The sequence below is a fragment of the Carassius auratus genome, chromosome 2 (assembly GCF_003368295.1).
Source record: "Carassius auratus strain Wakin chromosome 2, ASM336829v1, whole genome shotgun sequence".
Taxonomy (NCBI): domain Eukaryota; kingdom Metazoa; phylum Chordata; class Actinopteri; order Cypriniformes; family Cyprinidae; genus Carassius; species Carassius auratus.
In genome coordinates, this window is record NC_039244.1 from 12,274,990 (window position 1) to 12,300,267 (window position 25,278).

The window sequence follows — 25,278 nt, forward strand, 5'->3', positions numbered from 1 at the left end:
GCGGGCAAGTAGTAGAGTGATTAGAAAGGATGAGTTTTGAGACTTCTGCCTCAGAGAGTGAAGAGAAGGATGTAAATGAGTGTAAGTGTGCTGGTGATATGAGCTTGAATGATTGTGGTGTGGAAAATTGTGTACTAATGTGTTTAATTTTATTAATGAAAAACGTTGCAAAGTCGTTAGCTATTAGAGATGAAGCAGGAGGGGGAAGAGGAGGACAAAGAAGAGAGGACAATGTTTTAAAAAGCATGCAAGTTCCCTATCAGTTACAAATTATCATTACTTACCTATAAGGCCCTAAATGGTTTAGCTAACAATTTGTATTGTAAAAATCGCTATACAAATAAATAAACTTGAATTGAATAGCCGTGTTTTATTATTCCCATGACCCAATCTCACAATGGCTTGCCACTGTGAGGCCCGGATGGACAGAGGTTGGATTGACTCGAGTATTTGTCTGCCATGGGGGGGACATAGCACTTGTGAGTGGTATGAGAGGAAAACTACTCTTTTTGTGAAGGAGTAGTGTTTTTTATTTTGTGCATTATAACAGTGCTTTGTTGTCTGGGCGCTACAAAGGGCCCATCGTTTGCTGCAAAAACAGCTTCGTCGACACCTGGAGATGGACAGTAAAACACATGGGGCAGTTTGTGGTTGGTCCGGCTGCAGCGAGACATAGCCCCCTCCTCTCTCTTGCCTGTGGATCAGGATGATGGTGGCGGCGCAGGTTCCTCTGGAGGAGACCATTCCAGACCCAGCTCCTCCACTGCCCTAGAGAGAATGTGGTTAAGTTTAGCGTCCATCTCGAGTTTTGTGCGGCTGGGTTCAGATAATGTAGAGGGGGCAGGGTATATATATATATATATATATATATATATATATATATATATATATATATATATATATATATACAGTACAGACCAAATGTTTGGACACACCTTCTCATTCAAAGAGTTTTCTTTATTTTCATAACTATGACCAAGAAGGAGAGTGATGGGGTGCTGCGCCAGATGACCTGGACTCCACAGTCACCGGACCTGAACCAAATCGAGATGGTTTAGGGGTGAGCTGGGCCGCAGACTGAAGGCAAAAGGGCCAACAAGTGCTAAGCATCTCTCGGGGAACTCCTTCAAGACTGTTGGAAGACCATTTCAGGTGACTACCTCTTGAAGCTCATCAAGAGAATCCCAAATATCTAAATAATAATAATAATAATAATAATAATAAATATATATATATATATATATTACATTTCTTAGATTTAATTTCATTACATTTAACAAAAAGCACCCATTTATATATCACACATTTTTATATATACTATAAAGAATGTTGTCAGAATATTGTCAAAGGGCTAAAAATATTTATTTATTTATTTGCCAAATTATCCTGCCCTGTTAATTAAGTTAATGAACACTTTCTTTTCTTTACACAACAGTAAATTTCGGTAAATAAACCTGAATCTGAAAATAAGAAAATGTAACTTCAAACTTAATGTATTAAGGACATTTTCTTAAAAATTAATATGATCATTATACAGAAAATATACAAAATTACATATAGAGTCTGAGGGTAAATTGTTTATTACTGTTTGACATCTTGGGCTCATGGAAGATCTGCTTTCCTTTCCAGTTCAGTCTCTGAGGTCATTACCAGATCAGTAATACTGCTGTACAACATACAATATACTTATAAAACATATTTCTTTCTTTTTCAAAAGAAAAATTCCTTTAACTATTTGGGTTTTGGGCATCAAATCCTTTTGTAAACCAAATATGAAGGATATAACCTATACTGCAAAGCTTGTTGAAAAAAAAAATCTCTTCGGAAAAACAAAATCTTAGAGCGGAGTTAAGTTACCTCATTGCTTTCATGACTGGAACATAATCTCAAACGTATATATTCTTAAAATATACCATTGTGCATTTATTCCCAACCCTATTGAGTGAAAAAAAAAAACACACAACTGTCACTAGAAATAACCCTGAATTAAAGCCAGTGTGCAGGTAATGCAGTAGCTCTTTCCGGATAATTATAAATTCACTTTATATTGCACTTTCACAATCACAAAACAATTTTACAAATAGTGCTTTACAAAACCCTCAGTGAGCCAGCCAAACACTCCTCAAAAAGTTATATGCACAAGCTTTCCATGATGAAAGCATCAACTAATGTGACGAACACTGGTCATGAAAGGGATCATGATGTTCTGTAGTACTACTACTACATGAGTAGTAGAGAAATAAATTGGATAAATGATTTGCATCATTAGGAGACATGGTATTTAATGTATTCAAGCATGAATTTAAAAATCAAATCTCATCATTGGCCAGTGAGAGATCAAACATATGCTCAGTATAGTTTAAAATACCACTCCACAGAATGTAAATTCAACCAAACACTGCAGACCTTAGATGATACAAGAAAAACATGATTGTAAACCGCAAAAGTATCCAAATGCAAATATTGCCGTATATCTGTGTGAACCGACTGAGATACACCGTTTTCCATGCAATGAAGGTCCATCCTCTCTTTCTTTCCATGTCTAGCTCTCTCTCTTTCACAGGTACAGGTATTATTCCAGCTCTGACAAGAAAATAAACGGCCTTGTCTAGGCCACCAGAGACTGCGTTCTCACAGAGGCGACATCAAGGGCAGACTCACAAATAAGCACACACACATACACACGCACTTGTAACGTTAAAGCACAAAAAGTGATCCTTCACCTAGCAGCCTCTTTGGGCAAAATCCTAAGCATCTAATCTTTGTGAGTCTTGTAATCAATTGCCAGTCACAATTAAATCCATAATCTGCTCTGCCATAATGACACCAAAATCAATCATTATTTCTGCTTATAACCTCATGCCCACATCAGACCCGTGAAATAAAAAATAAAGTTTTTTTTTTAGTATATTGAGACCATGTATTTGCTAGTATATTCATATAAGTTTCTGGAAAACTGAACAAAAAATTTGGTTACTCAAATTGTTTCCTCTAGCAATTAGCAAATCATAACTAAACATTACTGGGGATTTAAACATGCTTTAAAATACATAGAATAGCATCTGATGCAACACTGAAACAATCTGCTTCTCTGAAAAATGTGTTGTGTTGATGTGATATGTTATGGCAGGCAGAAAATAATTACAAATCTAGCATCAGACCAAATCATAGAAGAACCTGATATGAGAATCAACAACAATTCTTCTTGTCAGCCAGAAACCTCTTGTAAATTCAGCAATGGACTCACAGTTGTAAATAGTACATCAGGATATGTTATACATTATACATTTCATATGACATCATGTTGCATTTTCTCATTCACTCCATACCCTGTATATTCAACCACAAAAAAATGCAAACAGAAATATGTTTGAATAAAAGTAGGGATAACAAAAAAGGGGGTTAAAAGGAGTACATCAAGGTATAGATTTGTATTTATTTTTTTGACACACTTAAAAATGGAAGTGTAAAAAATAGCACATATAGGCATTGCACACAAAGTAAAAAGATGCATTGGAGAGCAGCAACATTATCCACAGCATTGTGGCTTGATGGCTTTTCACTGTCATGTGATCTCAGCATAGGTGATGGGATTCTGAAAATCAAACAAAAAATGCAGTTTAATATATAGGCCAATTACATTAAACTCATGTGTTGTCTGAATCTGTTAAATTAATTTAAAAACATTAAAATACAATTTATGCATACGATCATTTCAATATGAGGTGCGTAATATGACATCCTGACCATGTTTTTGATGTCTGAAATAAAATATTTCTCAGCATAAGCTCTGAAATGTTATTGTTTTGTTTTTATCAGCTGAAAAAAAAATCTAAACCATATGAAACCAACGCGACTAAAATATTACATTGCTAAGAGTTTGGTACTTGTTTTATACTTTCGGTGTTTCAGACTCAAGTAGTGTTAAAGTCACTGCAGCCTAAGTTGCTTTTCTACCTCTCCATTTCATTGCAAAGTTAAAGACCTAGCAAACACTTCTTGTTTAAGGCTGTAGAGATAAGTAATAACTACCTTAAAGATTAATGACGTAGCCTTAAAATAACCAAGTGTGGCATTTGCAGGTGCACATTGTGTGTCTTGGGCTTACATGTAATCTTGATGAAATGCCTCACGGAGCCCCTGAGCTCACCCTTATATGAATCGAAAAATGAATCCTGGGAAGTCATATTGAACAATTAATCAAAGAAGGGCAAGACTCCTGTTGATTGTGATGCATAATGGACTTCAAAGACGACAATATCTGCTACCAGACTGTGGGTTCATGACCTCAAGGGGACCAATACTTGTTAAATATCGTATGGCAGCCCTGCTGAAGAATGGTGTTGAATACTGTGACGACCTGGTTATTCATTGGGCTTTTTTCCAGTAGAAGTCGGATGACTTTTTTTACGAATTGGCTTTCTTATGTCCCAGTTTTTGTTGCGTCCCCTTTTGAGTCACGGGACGTAACAAATACTGAAACAATCAGCAGTGTATATCTGATCTGTGGACAGTTAGGTACTGTATAAACATTAGTCAGTGGATGATATTGAGGATGGAAGTTGAATTGGGAAACATGGGATTTAAAATCATATTCATGTAAACCTGTAAATAAACAACAACAATAAAAGAGGTGTGCAAGCGTAATCCAACGTTTTCATTCAGAAGCAGCATGTAGACGTGATATATTCAGCTAGATGTGGCTATTTTGTCAGAGACTGGAAGATAAACCCACTGACTTACTCTGATCTCTTATGACACATATACAAGAAATTCCTGCCTGAGGCAAAGCAGCTGAATGAAGAAAATACTGAAAAGAAATAATGGGATTTACTAGGGAAGAATATTTAACATTCAGAACATAATATTCAGTATCCAAAGGCTGTTCAATGTGATGGCTGTAATCAAAAGTATTTTATTATTCTATAAAAGTAACTGAAGTGAAATGAGATTGAGTTCAGCACTTAAAAAAAAAAGAAGCTAAAATGAGAGGACTGTTTATCAAACAGCTGCTATTCCTCAGGATTTCATCTCTGATTGCTGAAATCTTAAAGGCCCTTTACCAGAAACGTGTGTTACCATTTAAGGTTTTAAATTCATAGCCATACAGTAAGAGTTTAAATTTTAATGCTGCAAAATCTGCCAAAGGCAAAGTCATAAAATGACCCACATAAAGCTAACGTGTTGTTAATATTTCAAGTGCGGGTAAATGATCTTGTATGAGCCATATGTAAAAAGCTCATCTATATTAGAGTTAAGGCCCTTCTCACCAGGGAATATAATTATGATAACTATAAAAGTCAAAGTCCACACCCACCACAACTGTAACAATACAGGCACAGAAGAACAATGTCGCTAGAATCAATTTCAGAACGATTTTCTCCAGCTCCAACGAAAGAAGATAATGACAGCCAATCAGAGTGTGAACAGGCAAGACGAATATTTGGTGCACAAAAACTAGTGCATTCAAGATTTTTAATTCGAATCTCCATTCTATCACACTGCGAAGAAAACTGTCCAACCAATCAGATTTAAGTTTTTGGTCACATGCCCAGAGCTGCTGTTGTTAAATGAAACTATGTCTTGGTGGCGCTTACGAATGGACTGGACTTACGAATTTGCAAAGCAATAGCGAATATCAGAGAAAGAATCCAGGACCTGCTGTCTTGTGTCTTTATACTCTTGTATCTGGTGAATACAACCAAAATCTGAACTGCTGTTTGAAAATCATAATTTACAACTTTGAAAAATATTTTTCACTCTACAGTTAATGTTATTTTAGATAGAAACTGGCCTGTTTTAGTACACATTCTAATAAACATGAATGCTTGCGTTTGAATACCTGGGATGCTATGTATTTCTCCATAGTGTGCTCCATGCTAGGCTGAGTGATCATGGGACCACTGGACACAGACTCCTCCGGCGGTATCTCACTTAGTAAGGGCTTCCCTTTGAAATTCTTCACCACACACACCACCTAACACAAAAGTGCCCATAGGGAAAACAAAAGGAAAGAGGGAAAAAAGGGAAAAAAGGAAAGTTTTACACCTCTGAAAGGCTTTCTGTAGCACGCATACACATATATGGCTTTTCTCAGGCTGTAAATTATGATTTATGTAAGTCTTGAAAGGGCAAAGATGCTCGCATGACTTGTTGCCCAAAATAAAAAGGCTCTGTGCTCTTTCGGGAGGGAGGAAACATGCAAGTTCATGTCCTGGAGGAGATTCATCCATTATCGAACCAAAATGAGTACTTTCAGTGAGACATTACAGGCAATGCTCTGCCTCTTGAAAGACTGCAGCATAGCAGAAGAGAGTTTCAGCAGAGGACATCTTAGGGCGTTCTCCACTCCCAGAGTCTTGAACTAAACAGAAGGGCTCAACAATAAAGATGAAGCTGCGCCACTCTTGAGAGGTTCTGTCACTCTTGTGAGAGTTTTGTTGTTGATCACATACATTTTATACCTAATAAATAACATCTTTTTTTTGTGATTTTTGAGATGTATACTGAACATCGTTGTTCAAAAGTTGACTTAAATAGCTGTGATTTTATCCTAGCAGAAAGAATTACTGGTAACACTTTATTTAAATCCTTTATAATGGATTATAAATAGTCTTAATGCACTAATTATGCCATGTAATGCACCTTGTAATGCCCCTTATTATAACTATGGCTATAGCCTATATCAATTCATTCAGTGAAGAGTGAATAATATATAGAATATTATAGAAGTATGTTTGAATCACTAGTTTAGGTAATTGATATTACATATATCCATATAAGTTTATGTAGCAGCTAACACACAAAGGATGAACACTGCTAATTCACCATTTGGGTACTGATTTAGGTAATTGGAAAAAAATGTAATTCTAAAGTCGAAATCATCTGAACATAAACTGACATGTTATTCATGCTTGTAGACTTTTTATTAATATAACTTGCTACTAAAGGTATTTACAGTGGATATAAAAAAGAATGCCCCATTTTAAAATAATCAAATTTTGTTGCTTTGCAGCCTGAATTGAAGACAGACACAGTTTTTGTTTTTTACAGCTGTATTTACTCAGTGCAGCTTATAACATCCAAGTGAAAGATGTACCAAGATGTCAGGAAAATAAATTAAAAAAGAAGTGGAAGGTATTTGGTACAACCCAGACCCTCCCTGGATCAAGATGGTGCTCCAAACTGAATGAAAGTGTCAGGAGGAAACTTGTCAGAGGCCTACAGAAATTCTGAAGCAGTTGCAGGAATTTATGACAAAGACTGTTCATTCTGTGCATGTGACAGATATATCACAAATTCTCCACAAATGTGGCTTGAATGGGAGAGGTGCAAGAAAAAAGCCACATGCAGTCATGACTGAGCTTTGCCAAAACGCACCTTGAAGATTCTGAGGCAAATGAGACTAAAATTGAATTATTTGGCCTCAACATCAAACAATATGTCTGGTGGAAATCAAATACAGCTTACCATCCCAATAACAGCATTCCTACAGTAAAGCATGGAGGTGGTAATATCCTGTTATGAGGTGTTTCTTTGTAGCAGGGACTGGAGCACTTGTCAGAATATAAGGAAAAATGGAGGGGGCAAAATACCATCATAATTCTTGAGGACAATCCACTGCCCTCGGCCAGAAAGTTGTCAATGAGAAGAAGGTTTACCTTCCAACATGACAATGACCCAAAAGCACAAGGCAAAACTGAGCACACAGAGGTTGAAGAAGAAAATAGTGAATGTCCTTGCGAGAGAGAACCAGGCCTGGGTTTTATTTTGTGTTTTGGTCTTGTTTGTGTGCAGCAGTTGTCTGCAAGTGGCTGTCATGCTGTGTTGTGTTTATTTTATTGAAAACATATTTACTAAAGGAATTTGTGAACTTATTAGTATATGCTTATTTTAACGCAAACAAAGATTAAGTAATGCTGAACAGATGTGTTGTTCATTGTTAGTTCATGTTAACTAATGCATTAAATTACATTTACTAATACAACCTTATTGCAAAATGTTACCATCATTTACACCGATTTGAACATCGATTCATTCAGGAGCCAAACACAGATACTGTGTATTGGTCAAAGACATTCTGCTTTGGCTTAATTTCCTATATAATATTATATATATATAATAATATTAATATTCTGTATAACAGCCCTCTTGCTTGTATGGTATAGCTTAGTATGTTTTCCTGACAAACATAAAAGCTAAAGTAAAATATGAAGTACTCTTCAAATTATGTCAGCAGAAAAAAAGAGTCATTCTTGTTGAGCCCTGACCTAAACTCCATTGCAAAAAAAGAAAGAAAAAAAAAAGAAAAGAAAACAGGAGACACGCATTTGCAAGAATATTGTAATACATTTACTTAAGCACAAACTGGTGTTCCTTTTTACTGCATCCTGGTGATGTGATGCATTATAAGATTTGATCTGACCATGAGTTTGATGGCTATATTCACCTTCCAACCTGCAACCCCCCCACTCCATCCCACCCAAACAACAGAAATAGGTCAGTGCACATCTTGTACAGTATGACTACAGCACCACAGAAAATAGCCACGATTCCACAAACTCACTCACAATGCTGTTATGCCTAATGTGTGTCAAGCAGGCATGAGCTGATGTGTGATCTTTCTCTAAAGCTCACAATGGGTTTCTCATCTTCACTGTGCATTCTTTACACAACAGTGTGCCTAGCACAGCACAGCACAAACTGTGGTGTTTTATTGAAGAGGAAGCTATACATGTGCCCTATTCTGTGCCCTGACCTAGACATTAATTAGTATAGTTACCTACTAATTACCTAAACAGCCTTCAAACTGGCTGTTATTAAGCCTCTCATTTAAAAAAAACACAACTTGAATCCAAAGAACTAGTTAATTACAGACTGATCTCAAATCTCCTTTTTCTGTCCTCACAATTATATCCCTTCTTAGAGAAAAATTGTATCTGTGAGGGTTTCCAGTCAGGATTTAGACTGTATCATAGTACTGAGACTGCTCTAATTAGAGTTACAAATGACCTGCACTTATCATCTGATTGTGTTTGTATTAATGCTACTGAATCTTAGTGCTGCGTTTGACACTATTGACCACAACATTCTTTTGAATAGACTAGAAAACTTTGTTGGCATTAGTGGAAGTTCATTAGCATGGTTCAAATCATAGTTATCTGACCGCCATCAATTCATAGCAGTGAATGAAGAGTGCAGTATGGAGTTCCTCAAGGCTCAGTACTAGGGCCGTTACATTTCATGCTTTACATGTTACCCCTGGGAGATATCATCAGGAACATGGCGTTAGCTTTCACTGTTATACTGATGTCTATTTAACTTTGCAGCCCGGCGAAACATACACATTTAAAAAAACGAACAGAATGCATAATCTACATAAAAAACTGTATGAAGAGTAATTTCTTACTGTTTAATTTCTATAAAAAGAGAGGTGTTAATTATCAGACATAAAACCTCTGCATGTAATAACCTAGAACACAGTCTAAGACTTAATGGCTGCTCTGTCAATTCTTCATCATCAGGTAGGAACATAGGTATGCTATTTGATAGCAGTCTTTCCTTTGAAAGCCACGTTTCTAGCATTTGTAAAATTCTTATTTTTGAAATTGAAAAATAATCTAAATTATGACCTATGGTCTCAATGTCAAATGCAGAAACATTCATACATACATTAATGACCTCAATGTTATATTGTAATGTTTTATTGGGTGGTTGCTCTGCAAGCTTAAAAAACAAACTCCAGCTTGTCCAAAATGCAGCAGCTAGAGACCCTATTAAAAATTACGTAGCCCTGAGTGGTTTAGCACCTCAGTATTTAAACAAGCTCTTATTGCATTATAGTCTTCCACGTCCATTGCGTTCTCAAAACTCTGCCAATCTGATAATAGCTAGAATTTCAAAATCAACTGCGGGCGGCAGATCCTTTCCCTGTTTAGCGCCAAAACTCGGGAATAACCTACCTAACATTGTTCGGGAGGCAGACACACTCTGTCAGTTTAAATCTAGATTAAATACCCATCTCTTTAACCTGGCTTACACATAACACTTTTACATCTGCCAATGTTAGTGCTAATGTTAGTCTGTTTCTTTCTTATTCTGAGGTCACTGTAGCTACCAAATCCAGTCTGTATCCAGATCAGAGGGTCACTGCATGTAAAAATACAGCATACTGTAAGTCATTATAATATGTAATTATGTCCCCACTGGATGCAACAAAATGCCTTGTTTGTAATGGGTTTTATTGGTTTTGTCTCCGGTGTTCTGACGATTTGTTCTACCCTGTCAGGTTTTGCTACTTCTCACTTAAACAGATAGCAGCATAATTTGGAAGCAAAATCCTTTATTAACATACTCCTACCCTAACCCTTAACCTACCCTTACAGTTAGATAAATACAATGTCGGTAGCATAATCTGATAGGTAGCATTATTTAGAACACCAGGAAGTGGCATCATGGTATGTCAAGGGACATTACATTTCCGTCACACACTTGAGGAATTTGGCTGATCACAATGCACTGGATAGCTGGCCTATCAGATCACACCTTGCTATTCAAAACCAATGAGCACTGTAAAAATCAAAGGCACTTTCAAGTCTATGAGGCATTTGAACAGAGATTTTTAGTATGTATTTTTGTTATACCACTGTTAAATTATTCAGTACTATGAGGTATGTTATGTACAATTTGTCTACACTCTTTGAAGGGCATTTTCAAACTGTTGATGTTCCCCACTTCCCAAACATTTTTAAAGCACAGCATATTAGAATAAGTTCTGAAGAAACGTGTGATACTGAAGACTGTGGTAATGATTGCTATAAATGAACCTTTGCCATCACAGAAATACATTACATTTTAAAATATATTATTATTGAAAACAATAATATTTCACAATATTAAATGTTTTACTGTATGTTTGATCAAATAATTGCAGCCATAATAGACTTCTTCCTAAATTATTTAAAAAAATTTACCCACCCCAACATTTCATTTCTATAGTCTTTATTGACGTAATTAAACATTATATGATTAAAAGCATCTTTATAAAATAAGCACAAACAAGTATGCATATGAACTGCATTTGAATATTTACTATTAGTGTGTCAGAAGTGAACTCACCATGAAGACAGCAATGGCTCCTCCGATGATGAAGCCAGCAATGACATCAGACCAGTGGTTGCGGTACTCCACCACTCGATTAATCCCAGTTAGGAAGGCCAGACAAATGAGCCCCAGAGAGAGCACCGGCTTGGCCAGCCGTGTCCCTTTGGCCTTCACCGAGCATGTGATGTACATCTGAGGAGAAACAGAGCACTCTGTAATACATCTTCATCCTTCAACAGCTGTGTAAATGCTTTTCATAGCTCAATCATTCCCTGCTCACATGTGGGCATGTTTGTCTGAAAACACAGGTTTCAGTTTAACTGTTTTTAAACTGTGGCTTTTAGAATAATAAACTGCACACATGCACCAATTACACTGATCGGTAAACATTTGCAGTGTTTGTATATTTGTAAATTAAATACATATCTATGGTTCAGCTACATTGTTTCATTTATCCCAGACATTGGCATTGACTGAAAGAGTGGCATCTGAAGGCTACCTGCTTTGCTTTTATCCTGAATCAAGCCTTAGGGGAAAGAGGAAAGGTGGGGGTGGCATTCATCTCACTGTGAGGATTTGATCAAGTACAACTATTAATGTCTTGAGCAAGGAGCACCAGCAGCATTCAGACAGATGGCCTTTTCATTCTACCAAGCTTCCTTTTAATTGTTCCCAAGGAAGCCCACATTGTATAGGTCTAGGGATACACTGATTAAAATGCTGATTCTTTCCATGTTATGGCCAATTAATGATAAATGGCCGATACTAAAAACTTAAAGTCAAGTGAATAATTTTAAATGTTGCAAGTGATTTAGGTTTCACAACTTCATACTGTACAGTATGGAAAATGCATATTAATATTTGCTCAAGATTACATTTAACAGTTTCATTAAATTATTAGTGATGCTTTTAGAGATTAACTTTAAGTGAGCATTAGATGATGCCAAAGATAATCTAAATGTAATATTAAGTGTAAGCATGTGCAATTAAATATCCGATATCATATAATAACAATAATTTCAAAATTCAAATATGTAACCAATGCGTAAACATACCAGGGTTTCTGCAGATTCTTTTAGAACAAGTAAAGAAAACATTCTCATCTTCAAACATCATCTCATATTTAAACAAAAATAATCAGATCATTTTAAGACTTGCAGAAACCCTCAAATTACTTCCTCATTTTTATCTAATTCAAAACTCAAACTTTTTAAGGGGTGCCTACAGGACAGGTTTGAAAACCACTGTCCTTAAAGACCAAATTGCATGGTTTACCATCTGTCTTAAGGCTGCTAGCATTAAAACATACACATAATATCTATGTGGAATGTAAACTATTTCTGATTCATTTAATGACTGGAGTCACGTTGAGTAATTAATTTGATTGGCACGGTTAAGGTTTCAAGATTACTAGGAGAAATATGTACTTACATGATTCTTATTTATTTATTTATTCATTTCCATGTCTTGCTACAGACATTTCTGGCATTGCACAAAATGCTGTGTATATTAACTTGTGACATTGCCTAACATCTAATGGATTTGACCTTGTATGACTTTTTAGATGCATTTCTACAAACCTCTGGATGAATCATAAATCAGAGCTGCTAAATCCTGCTCCTGGAGGGACGATGCACTACAGAGTTTAGCTCCAATATACCTGCCTGGAAGTTAGTTAGTAATTTTAGATTCTGATTAGCAGATACATGTATGTTTAATTGGGGTTGGAGCAGGTCAGTGGCCCTCCAGGAGCAAGATTGGACATCCCTGTATAAATCGTAAAGTTGTTAACACGACCAAAAATCAGAGTGCTAGCAAAGCAACTTAAAGACCTTTAGAGAACTAATTGAAAATGAATTTTTTTTTTATTATTTTTATATATTTGTAAAATATATTTACAAATACAAAAAACAGCTTTTTATGCTTATAAAAAGTGGCACCATTAAAAAAAAAAGAAGAAAAAAAAACATGTTATGAAGCCTTGGATCAATACCATGGTGGAGCAAGTGAAGCAAAGTGAAAGTACTTTGAAAGTTGAAGTGAAAAATTTAAATCTAATTGAGAGAGAACAAAAGCACACACACTTAAGAATAGGCTATTTATTCTCCAACATTTCAGCTAGTAGCCATTTACACACTCACTTAAGGATAAGTTATTCATTCTACAACGTACCCCCACAAGGTACCTTGATAAAGGCTACTAGCCAAAAGGATGGATAATACAGGTGCATCTCAAAAAAATTGAATATCATGGAAAAGTTCTTTATTTTTTGTAATTTAATTAAAAGAGAAAACGTACTTATAGTTTAGATTCATTGCACACAAACTGAAATATTTAAAAAGTTTTCTTTGTTTTAATTCTGATTGCTATGACTTTTTTCTCAAAGATCAATCAAAAAAATATGTACAAAAGATCAAGATCTCCAAAGCAGGTTTAATTATGCACTCAAAACTTGGTTGGGGCTCCTTTTGTATGAATTACTGCTGCAAAGCGGCGTGGCATGGATGCTATCAGCCTGTGGCACTGCTGAGGCGTTCCTGAAGCCCAGGTTGTTTTGATAGCAGCCTTAAGCTCCTCTGTATTGTTTGTCAGGTGTTACTTATCTTCCTCTTCACAATACCCCATAGATCTCTGTGAGGTTCAGGTCAGGCATGTTGGCTGTCCAATCAAGCACAGTAATATCATGGTCATCAAACCACTTGGAAGTGGTTTTGGCACTGTGGGCAGGTGCTAAAGCCCTGCTGGAAAAGGAAATCAGCAACTCCATAAAGCTTGTCAGCAGATGGAAGCATAAAGTTGTCTAAAATATCCTGGTAGATGGCTGCTTTGACTTTAGACTTGATAAAACTGGACTTTGGATTCTGTGCCTTTCCAGTCATCCTCCAGACTCCAGACCCTGATTTCCAAATGAAATACTAAATGTACTTTCATCTGAAAAGAGGACTTGAACCACAGTTCTTTTTCTCCTTACCCAAAGTGAAATGCTTCTGAGATTATTATTTTTTTTTTTTTTTTTGATTCAGGAGTGGCTTGGTCCTATGAATGTGACAGCTTATAGCCCTTTTCCTGAAGATGCCTGAGTGAGGTGTGAGTGTGGTGACTCTTGATGTTCCAGCTTCAGTCCACTCCTTGTGACACTCTCCCAAGTTCTTGAATCGGCTTTTCCTGACAATATTCCCATGGCTGTGGTCATGCCTGTTGCTTGTGCACCTTTTCCTACCACACTTTCCCCTTCCGGTCAACCTTCTATGAATATATTTTGGTACAGCACTCTGTGAACAGCCATCCCTTTCAGCAATGATCTTCTGTGGTTTTCCCTCCTTGTGGAGGGTGTTGATGATTGTCTTCTGGACAACTGTCAAGTCAGTAGTCTTTCCCATAATTGTGGCTGTACTGTATGTTCTAAACTAGCCCAAGAGGTACCCAGTATTTATACTCAAAATTAATTAAACTAATCAAGTTCAAAATGGAATATTCAAATTATTTTGAGATACTGATTTTTTTTCTCCTAAGCTGTAAGTAGTAACCATTTGTATTAAAACAAAAAACTCTTGAAATATTTAAATTTGTGTTTAATGAATCCAGAATATAAGTTTGCTTTATTTATTAAATTACAAAAAATAAAGACCTTTTACATGATATTAAATTTTTTTAGATGCACCTGTAAATTGCCTATGCTTAAGTGATTGTGCAGCTGTTCTCTTTCAATTGGATCAATACCATATCATGGATAAATTGATTTTTTCATCAGGACTTGAAGGGGTGTTGGAGCAAAATCAAAAAGCTCTTTATAAAATCTTAAATCGGAGAACAATTAAAGTCTACCAAGCACCACTTGCACAAGCCATGCATATTTATTTTATACATCATATCATATCACAGTAAGTTTTTTAATTATTGTTTTATTTTTCTCTGAGCTCTATGTATAAATGTCATGGTGTGGTGTGGGAGAGAAACATGTAACAAGGAAGATGATGATACAAAGTTTTTAATATTCCACATGGGGTAATCCATAGGGAGAAGTCAGAAACACACATACACATCGACAAGACCGTACACCCAAACACTGAATTTATAAGGCAAATGTTAATGACAGACACACTAGAACATAATGACACAATAAACATGGGAAACGGAACTCATGAAGGGGAAAACACAACATAATGAGTCCAGGGGTGTGACAATAATGTTTAGCAATAATAGACTGGTGTCATAATTTAGTTTGGAATTATCGGTTTCTACCTTTGGTTTGACCCTAATTTACTACAGGCTGTATTTTTTATTAATTTGTGCACACAGCCTTTATAAACTGCAAGATTAAAAAAAAAAGCATTGGACCAGGTTTGTATTTAATGTATTTTTTGCTGTTAAAAAATTAATTCGAATGAATCCGAAACAACAGAGTTTGACTCGTCTCTTGCTTTTGTGTATGTGTATATGTCTAGTTTACTCACAGCAATGTAAAGAGCTGCATAAACACTGATGGCCGCCTCTTTGGATGGGAAGGATTTGCGAGCTTGTAAGATATCATCTTCATTGCCTGTGCAGGCTTCCTGTTGGTTGATGAAACGCACCACCTGTTGGCACCCCAGTGCTGTGTAGTTGGGTTTGCACACCGTCAGGAAGTATGGAGACAGATTTCCTGTTACCACCTGCCCGGCATTTACATAGATATCTGTGGCAAAGAGGCCAAATGCGTACACACCTGGAGGAACACAAAGACAAAAATCTAGGATTTCAGTTTTAAGATTTTAAGATTTAGAAGATTAAGAAATTAAGATGTTATGTCTTCGAAAGAAGTCCTACTGTATATGTTCATCAAGGCTGCATTTATTTGATCAAAAATTAAGTCAAAACACCAATATTGTGAAATATTATGTCCATTTAAAATAACTTTTTTCTATTTTTATATTTTTCAGAATTTAATTTATTCTTCTGAGGGCAAAGCAGAATTTTCAGCAGCCATAAATCCAGTCTTCAGTGTCACATGATCCTTCAGATGTCATTCTAATATGCCTATTTGGTGCTAAAGTCGTGGCCTAATGGTTAGAGGGTTGGACTCCCAATCGAAGGGTTGTGAGTTCTAGTCTCGGGCCGGACGGAATTGTGGGTGGGGGGGAGTGCATGTACAGTTCTCTCTCCACCTTCAATACCACGACTTAGGTGCCCTTGAGCAAGGCATCGAACCCCCAACTGCTCCCCGGGCGCCGCAGCATAAATGGCTGCCCACTGCTCCGGGTGTGTGCTCACAGTGTGTGTGTGTGTTCACTGCTCTGTGTGTGTGCATTTCGGATGGGTTAAATGCAGAGCACAAATTCTGAGTATGGGTCACCATACTTGGCTGAATGTCACTTCACTTAAAGATTTATTATTATTATTATTATTATTATTATTATTATTATTATTATTGAAAATAGTTGTGCTGCTTAATATTTCTGTGGTAATTGTAATACACCCTTTTCAGGATTTCTTTTTTCCAGGATGAATATAAAGTTTAAAAAACGACTGGCTTTGTCACTAAGTTATTTTAAACGAAAATTTAAAGTAATTGAATTAGGATTTGGCGCTGAATAATTAGCTAGAGTTATTTTTTTATTTATTTATAAAAAAATTAGTTTTTGGTCAGTGTTTGTCAGAAAGTTAATACTGTGTAATTTTTATTTAGAGATAGCACAGCACATTGGTCAATGTTACGTTTTTTTAACTGCTATAAAAAAAGAAAAGAAAAGAAAAGAAATTTCAAATTTTTTGAAAGGTAGTTTACATACTGGTCAAGTGGGATGATTAATTGCACATAATTTTCTTCATAATTAATGTAATGCTTCTCCTTAAAAAAAATAAAATAAAAAGGAAACTAATCCTGAAATTATGAGTGTTGCCAAACTGTAATCACATCATGGAAAATGACAGACCATTCAGTGCTTGGATGGCTATATCATTTTTACAACCAAAATATTAGGAAAGAAAGCAGAGGAATGGGACTCAAATCTTAATGTAAGTGTGGGCAGCTTTGTCACATTGAATGTTTTCTATGAACAGAGCTTGGAGACGCAGCAGACTGAAAGTATGGTTTACAACGAGCACTACCGCTGTCAGTTTACTAACACAGCTCCTCCATCAGCCCCCACATTAACAAACATTTTCTTTATCCTCCAGAGGACTACATTTTTAACCAGAAATCTAATGTGGCACAGCACTGAATTTCAGTTGAGATATTCTCACGACGAAATGCAAGAGTAGTCATATGGTTCATAAAACTACATAACTGCACACTTAAACTGAGAGGAGCCGCATAACAGACAAGACAGTGAATTTACTGTGCTGAAATAATGCAGCAACTATACAACATCTCTCTAACACTTACTGCGTTAATACACTTACAGCATTTGTTTCAGGATGAACCCAATAAAGGTTTATGTTAAGGAAAAGTGTGTTTTTTTTTTTTTTTTGGAGGTTATGTTCTAAATGCTATATTGTGAAAGACGGAGCAGACTACCACAATCTAGTATACTTTACTAAAACTATACAATATTGCTTCCCCATTGCAATTTAGACAGGTGAATCAGTTCTTTAACATGTATAACACAATGTAACAAAGAATTGTTTCGCTTACATTTTTATGGTCCTTCTGCAATTCTGTGTTGTTAATTATAATTGCACTGTATATTTTTACCTAGCTTCAATATTTTGGTAAATATTTAAGTCAGGTAAATTTCATTTATTTTTCATTTTGTTATTAATTATGAAACACTGGATCAGTACAGATACGTTTTTGTAAAAAAATTTATTTTATTTTATAAATGTTATTATATATATATTTTTGCTTATTTTGGTTTTGCAAGGATGGGAACATTCTATGAATTTCTGTAATTTTTGGAATAATGCTTTCTAGATCATTTCAGAAAAGACAAAAATCATCCAGTGTACACTTATGAAGTTTCGGATGACTCACTTATGGTAACTGTTTATGTAAAACTGCTGTTGGCTAATATTATAGATATGCCATGTTATTTTCACTGCCAACAGCCATTAATAATTTAACTGTATTTTATCAAGAATTCACACATTAAATATCAATAGCTACTGTGTCTTGACAGATATGTCGATCACTCAAATCAGAAGGAAGGTGAAGAATTTCTGTCACCGATGGAGTTTTGGTTCCTTACTTTGGCTTACTTAGTTGGGGACGCTTGACTGATTGCACAGACACTACTGGAAGAGAGCTGAACTGGTTGATGACATCACTGAATCATCAGAACTGACTTTAGCTTTAGGAAATGACTCATTGTTATTGTCCCACTTTACTGAAAAAGTACTTTCCTGTTTGACACTGTAAATCTGCTTTGACACAATCAGTATTATATAAAGCGCTAAACAAATAAAGGTGACTTGACTTGACTTGGATGACGGCAATGGGCGAATGCGGGAGGTTATAGGCTATCTCAAGCATGTTTGTTTGTAATATGTGGATACTCAATATTGATTGGATGAATTCTCATTTTAAACAGTTTATTGTAAAAGTAGTTAAGGTGTGATCACGCTATATCGTAATTACTATGATTACGAGATACCAACTTGTGAAAAGTGTTCACATCCTCGTAGAAATCGGAATCGTAATCAGAGTTTTCTGAGAGCTAACTGCAAAACTGCTTAACCCTCTCAAGGCAGGTGTTGCAGATTTGCAACAGTAAAGTAACTGAAAACCTTATTACTCCAGATACATATTTTATGTATCTGGAGTACTAAAAACTTTACTAAAGGTTACTAAAGTTACTAAAACTTAATTTGAGCCTGAGAGGGTTAAATAACTGCTTATCTACATTTTACTATTGGAAGTGCCGCCATTTTTCTCTGGTTTCGTGTCAGGTTCAGTGGTCACATGGTACAAGCCATAGCTCTCTGTAAAAATAAGTTTTACGAGGATGTGAATGCTTTTTACAAGTTGGAATCTTGTAATTATGGTAATTACAATATAGCGAGAAAAAAATGCTATACTTCCGAGACAAAAGGTGTGAACATAGTGGTACAAGTTGTAGCCCTCAGAAAACGTACAAATCGCATGCACATAGAAACATTCAGGAGTGCAGAAAATTATTTTCAATGCTGTCCTTTGATTTATCTGCTTAAAAATTGAAAAGTTCCAGCATAATTTTACTTTCTGTTTCTGAAGTAACTACAACCCTCACCTTCACTGTAGTATAGAGACGCTGCACTGACAAATGAGTTAAACTGTCATTTAATATAAAAGTGGGTTAATTGTACCAATAAACCATGTTAAAACATTTATTCTATTATCGTGTATTTATTTTTTTGTTTAATACAAGTTCTGAACAGATATTTCAAAACTTACGGAAATCATTGTGATCACTGAATGTTTAGAGTGCGAAAAACGAATTGTTGCCGCTCCAATACACCCACTCTGCTCAGTACTCGTTAAGAGATTATCAGAATGGTTGAATGCATTCAAAAACTGAATTACTTAGCTTTAAAATGGTACATAGTCATGTATATCTATAGTTATTAATTATAAAAAAATATCTAGAATAGACAGAAACATGCTGTCTTACATTTTATTCGCCAAATGTTCAATAAAGCTCTTCAAATGATTTATTCAAATCATGGGTTTAGGTATTATTTACGCAAGAACGATGCAATGTATTATATTGGCTATTTGGATTATTTGATTATTTTGGACTCATTTCAATAGTGAGAATCTGCTGCAAATAATGATGTGCTATTTTCCACGATCTATGCCTATTTTATTAAATTACGAAAGAAAACGCCACGTGAAAGATATAGTGTTTTGTTGTTGTTTATTATTTGTTTGTTTGTTTATTTATTCATTTTGTGTTTTGTTTGTTTATTTCATTTATCAATTTTTTTTTTGCTGCATCTCACTTGCACCTGTCTGGTTATAGCTCTATGCGGAATATCTCTGGATCTAATTGACGTATTATGTTAAATTTGGGCTCTTTTTAATCTGGAGAATTTTTAAAAAAGAATACTGTGCCATTTTTCAAGTTCTATGCATATTTCAAGTTATAATCTAATATGAAAAAATAATTACATACATTAGCTGAGTTTCTAAGCTTTAAAGTGATACCTATTTTTTGTTATTCCATTCAGTGGTTGCTTAGTAATTTGATGATGATTTTAATTTTTTTTCTTGGGGCGGGACACTTCAGGAACCTCAATTTCTCTGTCCCACACAAGAAACTCGCAAGTACTGTATGTGTGTCTGACATCTCAATTTTCCTTTCTTCTGCAGCAGGTGCAGATGCACAAGAAAAAGACAAAAGTCTATGTCTACATTTGCACTAATTAGTGCACTTCTGTCTGTGAAGACTTACCAAGAAAACGAAATGTCCTTCGGACCAGAGGGTTGAGATAACAACAGTCGCCCATCACAATGATCTTCTCACGATTGTCCAGATCTTCTGAGACATACTGCAGCAAGAAGAGCACGGATTCTGTCACTGTAATCTGCAGACAAAAAAAAAAAAAACTAATCAAATAAGAGCAATTTAATGCTATACTTTTCTTTTGTAGACACTCTCTCTTCTCCCGCTTTATTGTTTTTTTATTGATCTTTACATAGAACTATAATCTAAATGAAGCTAAAATCTAATTATTTTAGCTTGAAGACAAAATCAGGCTGTATTTCGGCTATTTGTAACACAGGAACACGCATAAAGACCAATTCATGAACACAATGGATATGATTAGACGTTGATTTTGTGCCGGCCAGAAGCCAGTTCTCAGCAGGGTCTTGAACCTGATTTTGCCGAAGTGTCAGGGTGCACCAGGGTCAAAAGAAGCATAAAAAAAACAGTCCTAATTAGTGCTGGATGGTTGTGAAAGAATAAAGCTGTAGAAGGCTATGGGGGTTCATGATAACTTGCTATAAATTGATTCAGTCTGATTTATAGGCAATCCAGGGCCTTTTCGAATGCCTTTCATCAATAACAAATGCATTGAATCCTGTACAGGATCAACTTTAAGGTGAACAAGACACTGACTACGTTTACATGCAGCCAATAAATAACCCTTTCAAAACCGGGATATTAGCAATAACCCGGTCGCGCACGGCCATGTAAACACACCGGCAAAAACCCGGATATGCTCATATCATTATACCTGGGGTACCCCTTTTCTAACCCGAATATTTGGTCTTGTAAATGCGTTTCTGCATATCCCCATCAAAATGTGTGTTCTGCGCATGTTCTATTCGCAAGGAATCTTGGTCTTTTGAGTCTTTGGATACAGGAAGAAGAATCGGAAATGACGCATATTGCGTATTACGTCCAGACGCTAACCGTGCGTCGCTGTTTACATGGGGATATTGGTGACTGATTACACATTCCATGTATACAGGAGTAACTCTCTCTGCTCACGCATGTAAACGGGTTATCCCGAATGTTTCAGAAACCCAAATAGTGACCTTAACCCGACCATAACCCGAATTTTAACAGCATGTAAACATAGTCACTGTGTGTGGCATAAAGAAGGATGTACTATCAACCCAGACATATTGATACACTTAAACATTTAGGGGGAGGGATGGTCCAAAATTGCAAAAAGCAGCTACAGAAAAGATGTAGTGAAGATTTTGCTGCTAAAGAAAGATCTATAAGTACCTAATTTCAGGGTTTGACACTTTCTCCATTCTGCTGTGAATGTATTCAAGAAAATACAAGCTATAAAAAGGTTTTACTTCCCTACCATAAAAATGTACAAGTAAAATTATCCATGTTATTAGTTTAGTCTGTTATTGTAAGTTATATAAAGATCAGACCACATTTTAAGTAATTAATGCAGAAATCAAGATATTTTCAAAGATTTTATCAAACTTGCTCTTGCCACTGTGTGTGTGTGTGTGTGTACAAAAATAAACATTTTGCTTGCTTTCATTAACTGTTTGGCATAAATTCACTTTTAACTTTTAATTGCCAATATTTTTATATCCAATATCCAAGTTTGCACTTTCAGTAAAATAGACTACTATTATGAACTATACATGATGAACCTTTTAGAGGTTAAAGATACTGCCCCAGTGCTGAGTTGTTGTACCCCTAAATGTGACGATGTGTGTTTAGGAAACAAAAGGAGAGGGTAAGATCCAATTGCTGGTATTTATTGCACAAAAAGGGAATACAAAATAAACAGTCCAAGGAGACAAACAAAACAAAACAAAGAACCGGAACGGGAACTCAGAAGAACGAGAAGGAAAGGGGTAATCTCGGGAGCCGAGATCATAGGTACACAGACGGTAAGGACTCCATACAAACAACAGAGAAGGACAGCTTTTTATAGGGAGAATAATGACAAAGGATTGTCTGCACCTGTGTGATTAACTGGAGTGCAATTACTGTGAAGACAGGACCAGACTAGAGGAATTAAAGTGCCTATGGTGAAGTGCCTAAGGAGAAGTGAGCTCATTAGGGAACACCCAGGAAAACAGAGACTGACAGCGTGACACTAAAAGTACAATTTTTGCCAAAAAAAAATAAACTTTCATTATAAAATGTGGCCTAGAGAGGATGAAACTAAGTGAAACTTTTCATCAGGGTGTTTTAGATGTTAGTAACCCAGCAGCTACCAGTTTTGTTAACCCATTTTTGTTAACCCATTGGTTCATCAAATAGATCAAAATAACTTTTTTTATTCTTATTCAACTACATAATGTAATTGTTCACTATGTACACTTCATGTTTTCTTAATACATGTAGAAACCAAAAAAAAAAAACAGGTTACTCATTTACAACTGTGTATGTCATTTAGAATACAAAGCATCTGCAACCAATTCATAGCACACGAAGACCTGCAGAGGAGCCCAGCACCCTTATTCCAGTACCAATACCCATATTCCAACACCAATGAAAAAAACACAGGAAGTGACAGGTGAACTTGTGAACTCTTGTGCCAACTCAACAGTGCAGCAAACTCCAGGTTTACAACATCAGTGATATCTCAATATTACTAAATATACGAAAATTCAGAATGTACACTTTTCAATAATTAAATATTAATATGGTCTGATCTGTCAGTGAACAGGAGACAAATCCTTTCATGACTTTCATGGAAACTTATGCATTTCATGTGGAGTGGCATGATTCACTGTTCACTCCTAATATAGACATCATGCCATCCTTTCCTATAAATGTCAAACAGCCAATCCTCGAGAGCGAGACAGTTTCTCTAACTGGCATATGGGCCGGCCAAAAATTCTTTAAGTTTTTTATTTGTTTCCATATATTCATATTTAATATGAAGAATGTGAGATGCAGCCCAAAGAGAGAATTCTATTAGTCTGCCTTCTGCCTCCAAAGTTTTAACTACAACACACCTGTGTTAATCTACTGTTTAAGTAATGCAGGTTTGTGGTTCAGAACAAGCATTAAAAAAGCCTCAAGGGCAGTTAAGCTTTGGAAAGTGTTTAAATTATATTTCTTGTATGTTATTTTTGGGTTATCACTTTGAAATTGGGAATAGAAGTGTGAGTCAAATCCTAAAACTCTCTCGCTGGCATTTTTCACATCTGTTGTCAAATGTCAGTCAGTGCAACTACAATACAGTAATGAATCCATTCAATTTGTTCAAGAATTATCTACACTGACTGGTAATATGGGATTAAAAAAAATTATGATTATGTACATAGGTAAAAGCCCATTGAAAAATGATGGTGGCTTTAGCCGGTCAGCATATATGTGCCCTGAAAGCACATATAAACACTACATCATAAAAGAGATAGGACGAGCTGTTTGGTTTTCGAATTTAGATGAAAACTGAATGCTTGATGCATGTGATATCCATGGCAAGCTACTTTTTTAAGGGCCATTCACAGAATGGGTTTATCCATTCTACTCCACTAAATTTCCATTATTTTGTAAACAAACATTTGACATCTTTAATTGTTGCGCTTGTGTCTTTTGTCATTTACAGCGTGTGACGCATGACACAGCACTATCAAATCATGTCACTTAAGTTAAAAGAAAAGTTAAAATAAGTTTTTCCATCCAATTACAATAACTATTAGCTTCTAAATGATGCAAACACACCATAAATTTATCATAAAAAGCCCATACTGTCTTGTAAAGCCATATAGCTTTATGTGATGAACAACACAAAATCTATGAAATCCCGTTACCACCACATAAGATCAAAAAAACATGCATTGATAAATCACGATTACAAATCATAAATCAAAGAAAAAATATTAGATTAAAACATGACAAATTAATGAGGTAAAAAGTCATGACAAAAACAAATTCTGAGACAAAATGTATGAGTATAAAAGTTTAAATTAATCCTTAAATTGTCATAATTACGACTTCTCATCTCATAATTCTGACATAATATGTCATAATTTTGTCTTTTTATCTCACAATTATAACAGCTCACTGGAGGTGAAAGGTTTTAACAATTTTAATTTCAGTTTGTTCCTCACACAAAGCTATAATATGAATTCATAAAAGTTGTAATAAAGGACACGAGTCATAGACTACTTTTATCGTACCTATATGAATTTCTTCATTTGCGTTCCACAGAAGAAAATGAGTCACACAGTTTAAAACAACATGAGGGTAAGTAATACACTTAGATTAATAATAAACTCTCGGATTTTGTGAATTTATCAGTTGCCTTGTCAGAAATGCCCAAGTTCAGCATGCCAGCAATATGTGGGACTCACACTAAGCCTTGCACTTTAAAAGCCCGTCGAGCTGATAGCTGACCTTTACTGTCCACCACAGAGCACGCTTGAGGCCAGAGAAGTGAAGAGAAGTGAAGCTTTCAGCAAATGGGTGAATTTGTGTGGCCTTAATATTAGGCCAGGAGGAGTGTTTTCAGATCAATTGAGCAAAGTCATTGGAATTCATTTTCAGAGATGAAAGCAGAGAGGCTCTGTGGTGATCCTGGTGCTCTTTAATTGATCATCGCAGCTGTAAATATTTTGCTTAACATTAATTATATTTTAATATACTGTAGGCACAGAAAGCTACAGTCTAGAGCCAAAAAGTGACTTCTCAAAGAAAGATCCCAACATTCAAATGGCCAACCTAGTAAACACTAATGTCACCCTGCATATGTGAGTTTTTCATATCTTTCATATCTCATTTCTTCTATACAGCAATTATATTAAAGGGGTCATATGATGAAATTTAAACATTTTCAACT

The 25,278-nt window shown here is 35.7% G+C and overlaps 1 protein-coding gene across 1 annotated transcript in view; it reads right to left on the bottom strand.

The window, feature by feature from the left end:
- Nucleotides 1-1,564: 1,564 nt before the first annotated feature.
- The window catches only part of LOC113115821 (phospholipid phosphatase-related protein type 5-like), a 29,311-nt gene continuing 5,597 nt past the window's right edge, over nt 1,565-25,278 (bottom strand). Inside the window, exons 2-6 of the mRNA XM_026283455.1 lie at nt 20,454-20,586; nt 15,558-15,808; nt 11,119-11,295; nt 5,843-5,977; nt 1,565-3,595 (exon numbers count right to left, since the gene is read on the bottom strand). Coding sequence (XP_026139240.1) covers nt 3,566-3,595; nt 5,843-5,977; nt 11,119-11,295; nt 15,558-15,808; nt 20,454-20,586 — 726 coding nt within the window. The 3' untranslated portion in view covers nt 1,565-3,565. The remainder of the gene's footprint in view (nt 3,596-5,842; nt 5,978-11,118; nt 11,296-15,557; nt 15,809-20,453; nt 20,587-25,278) is intronic.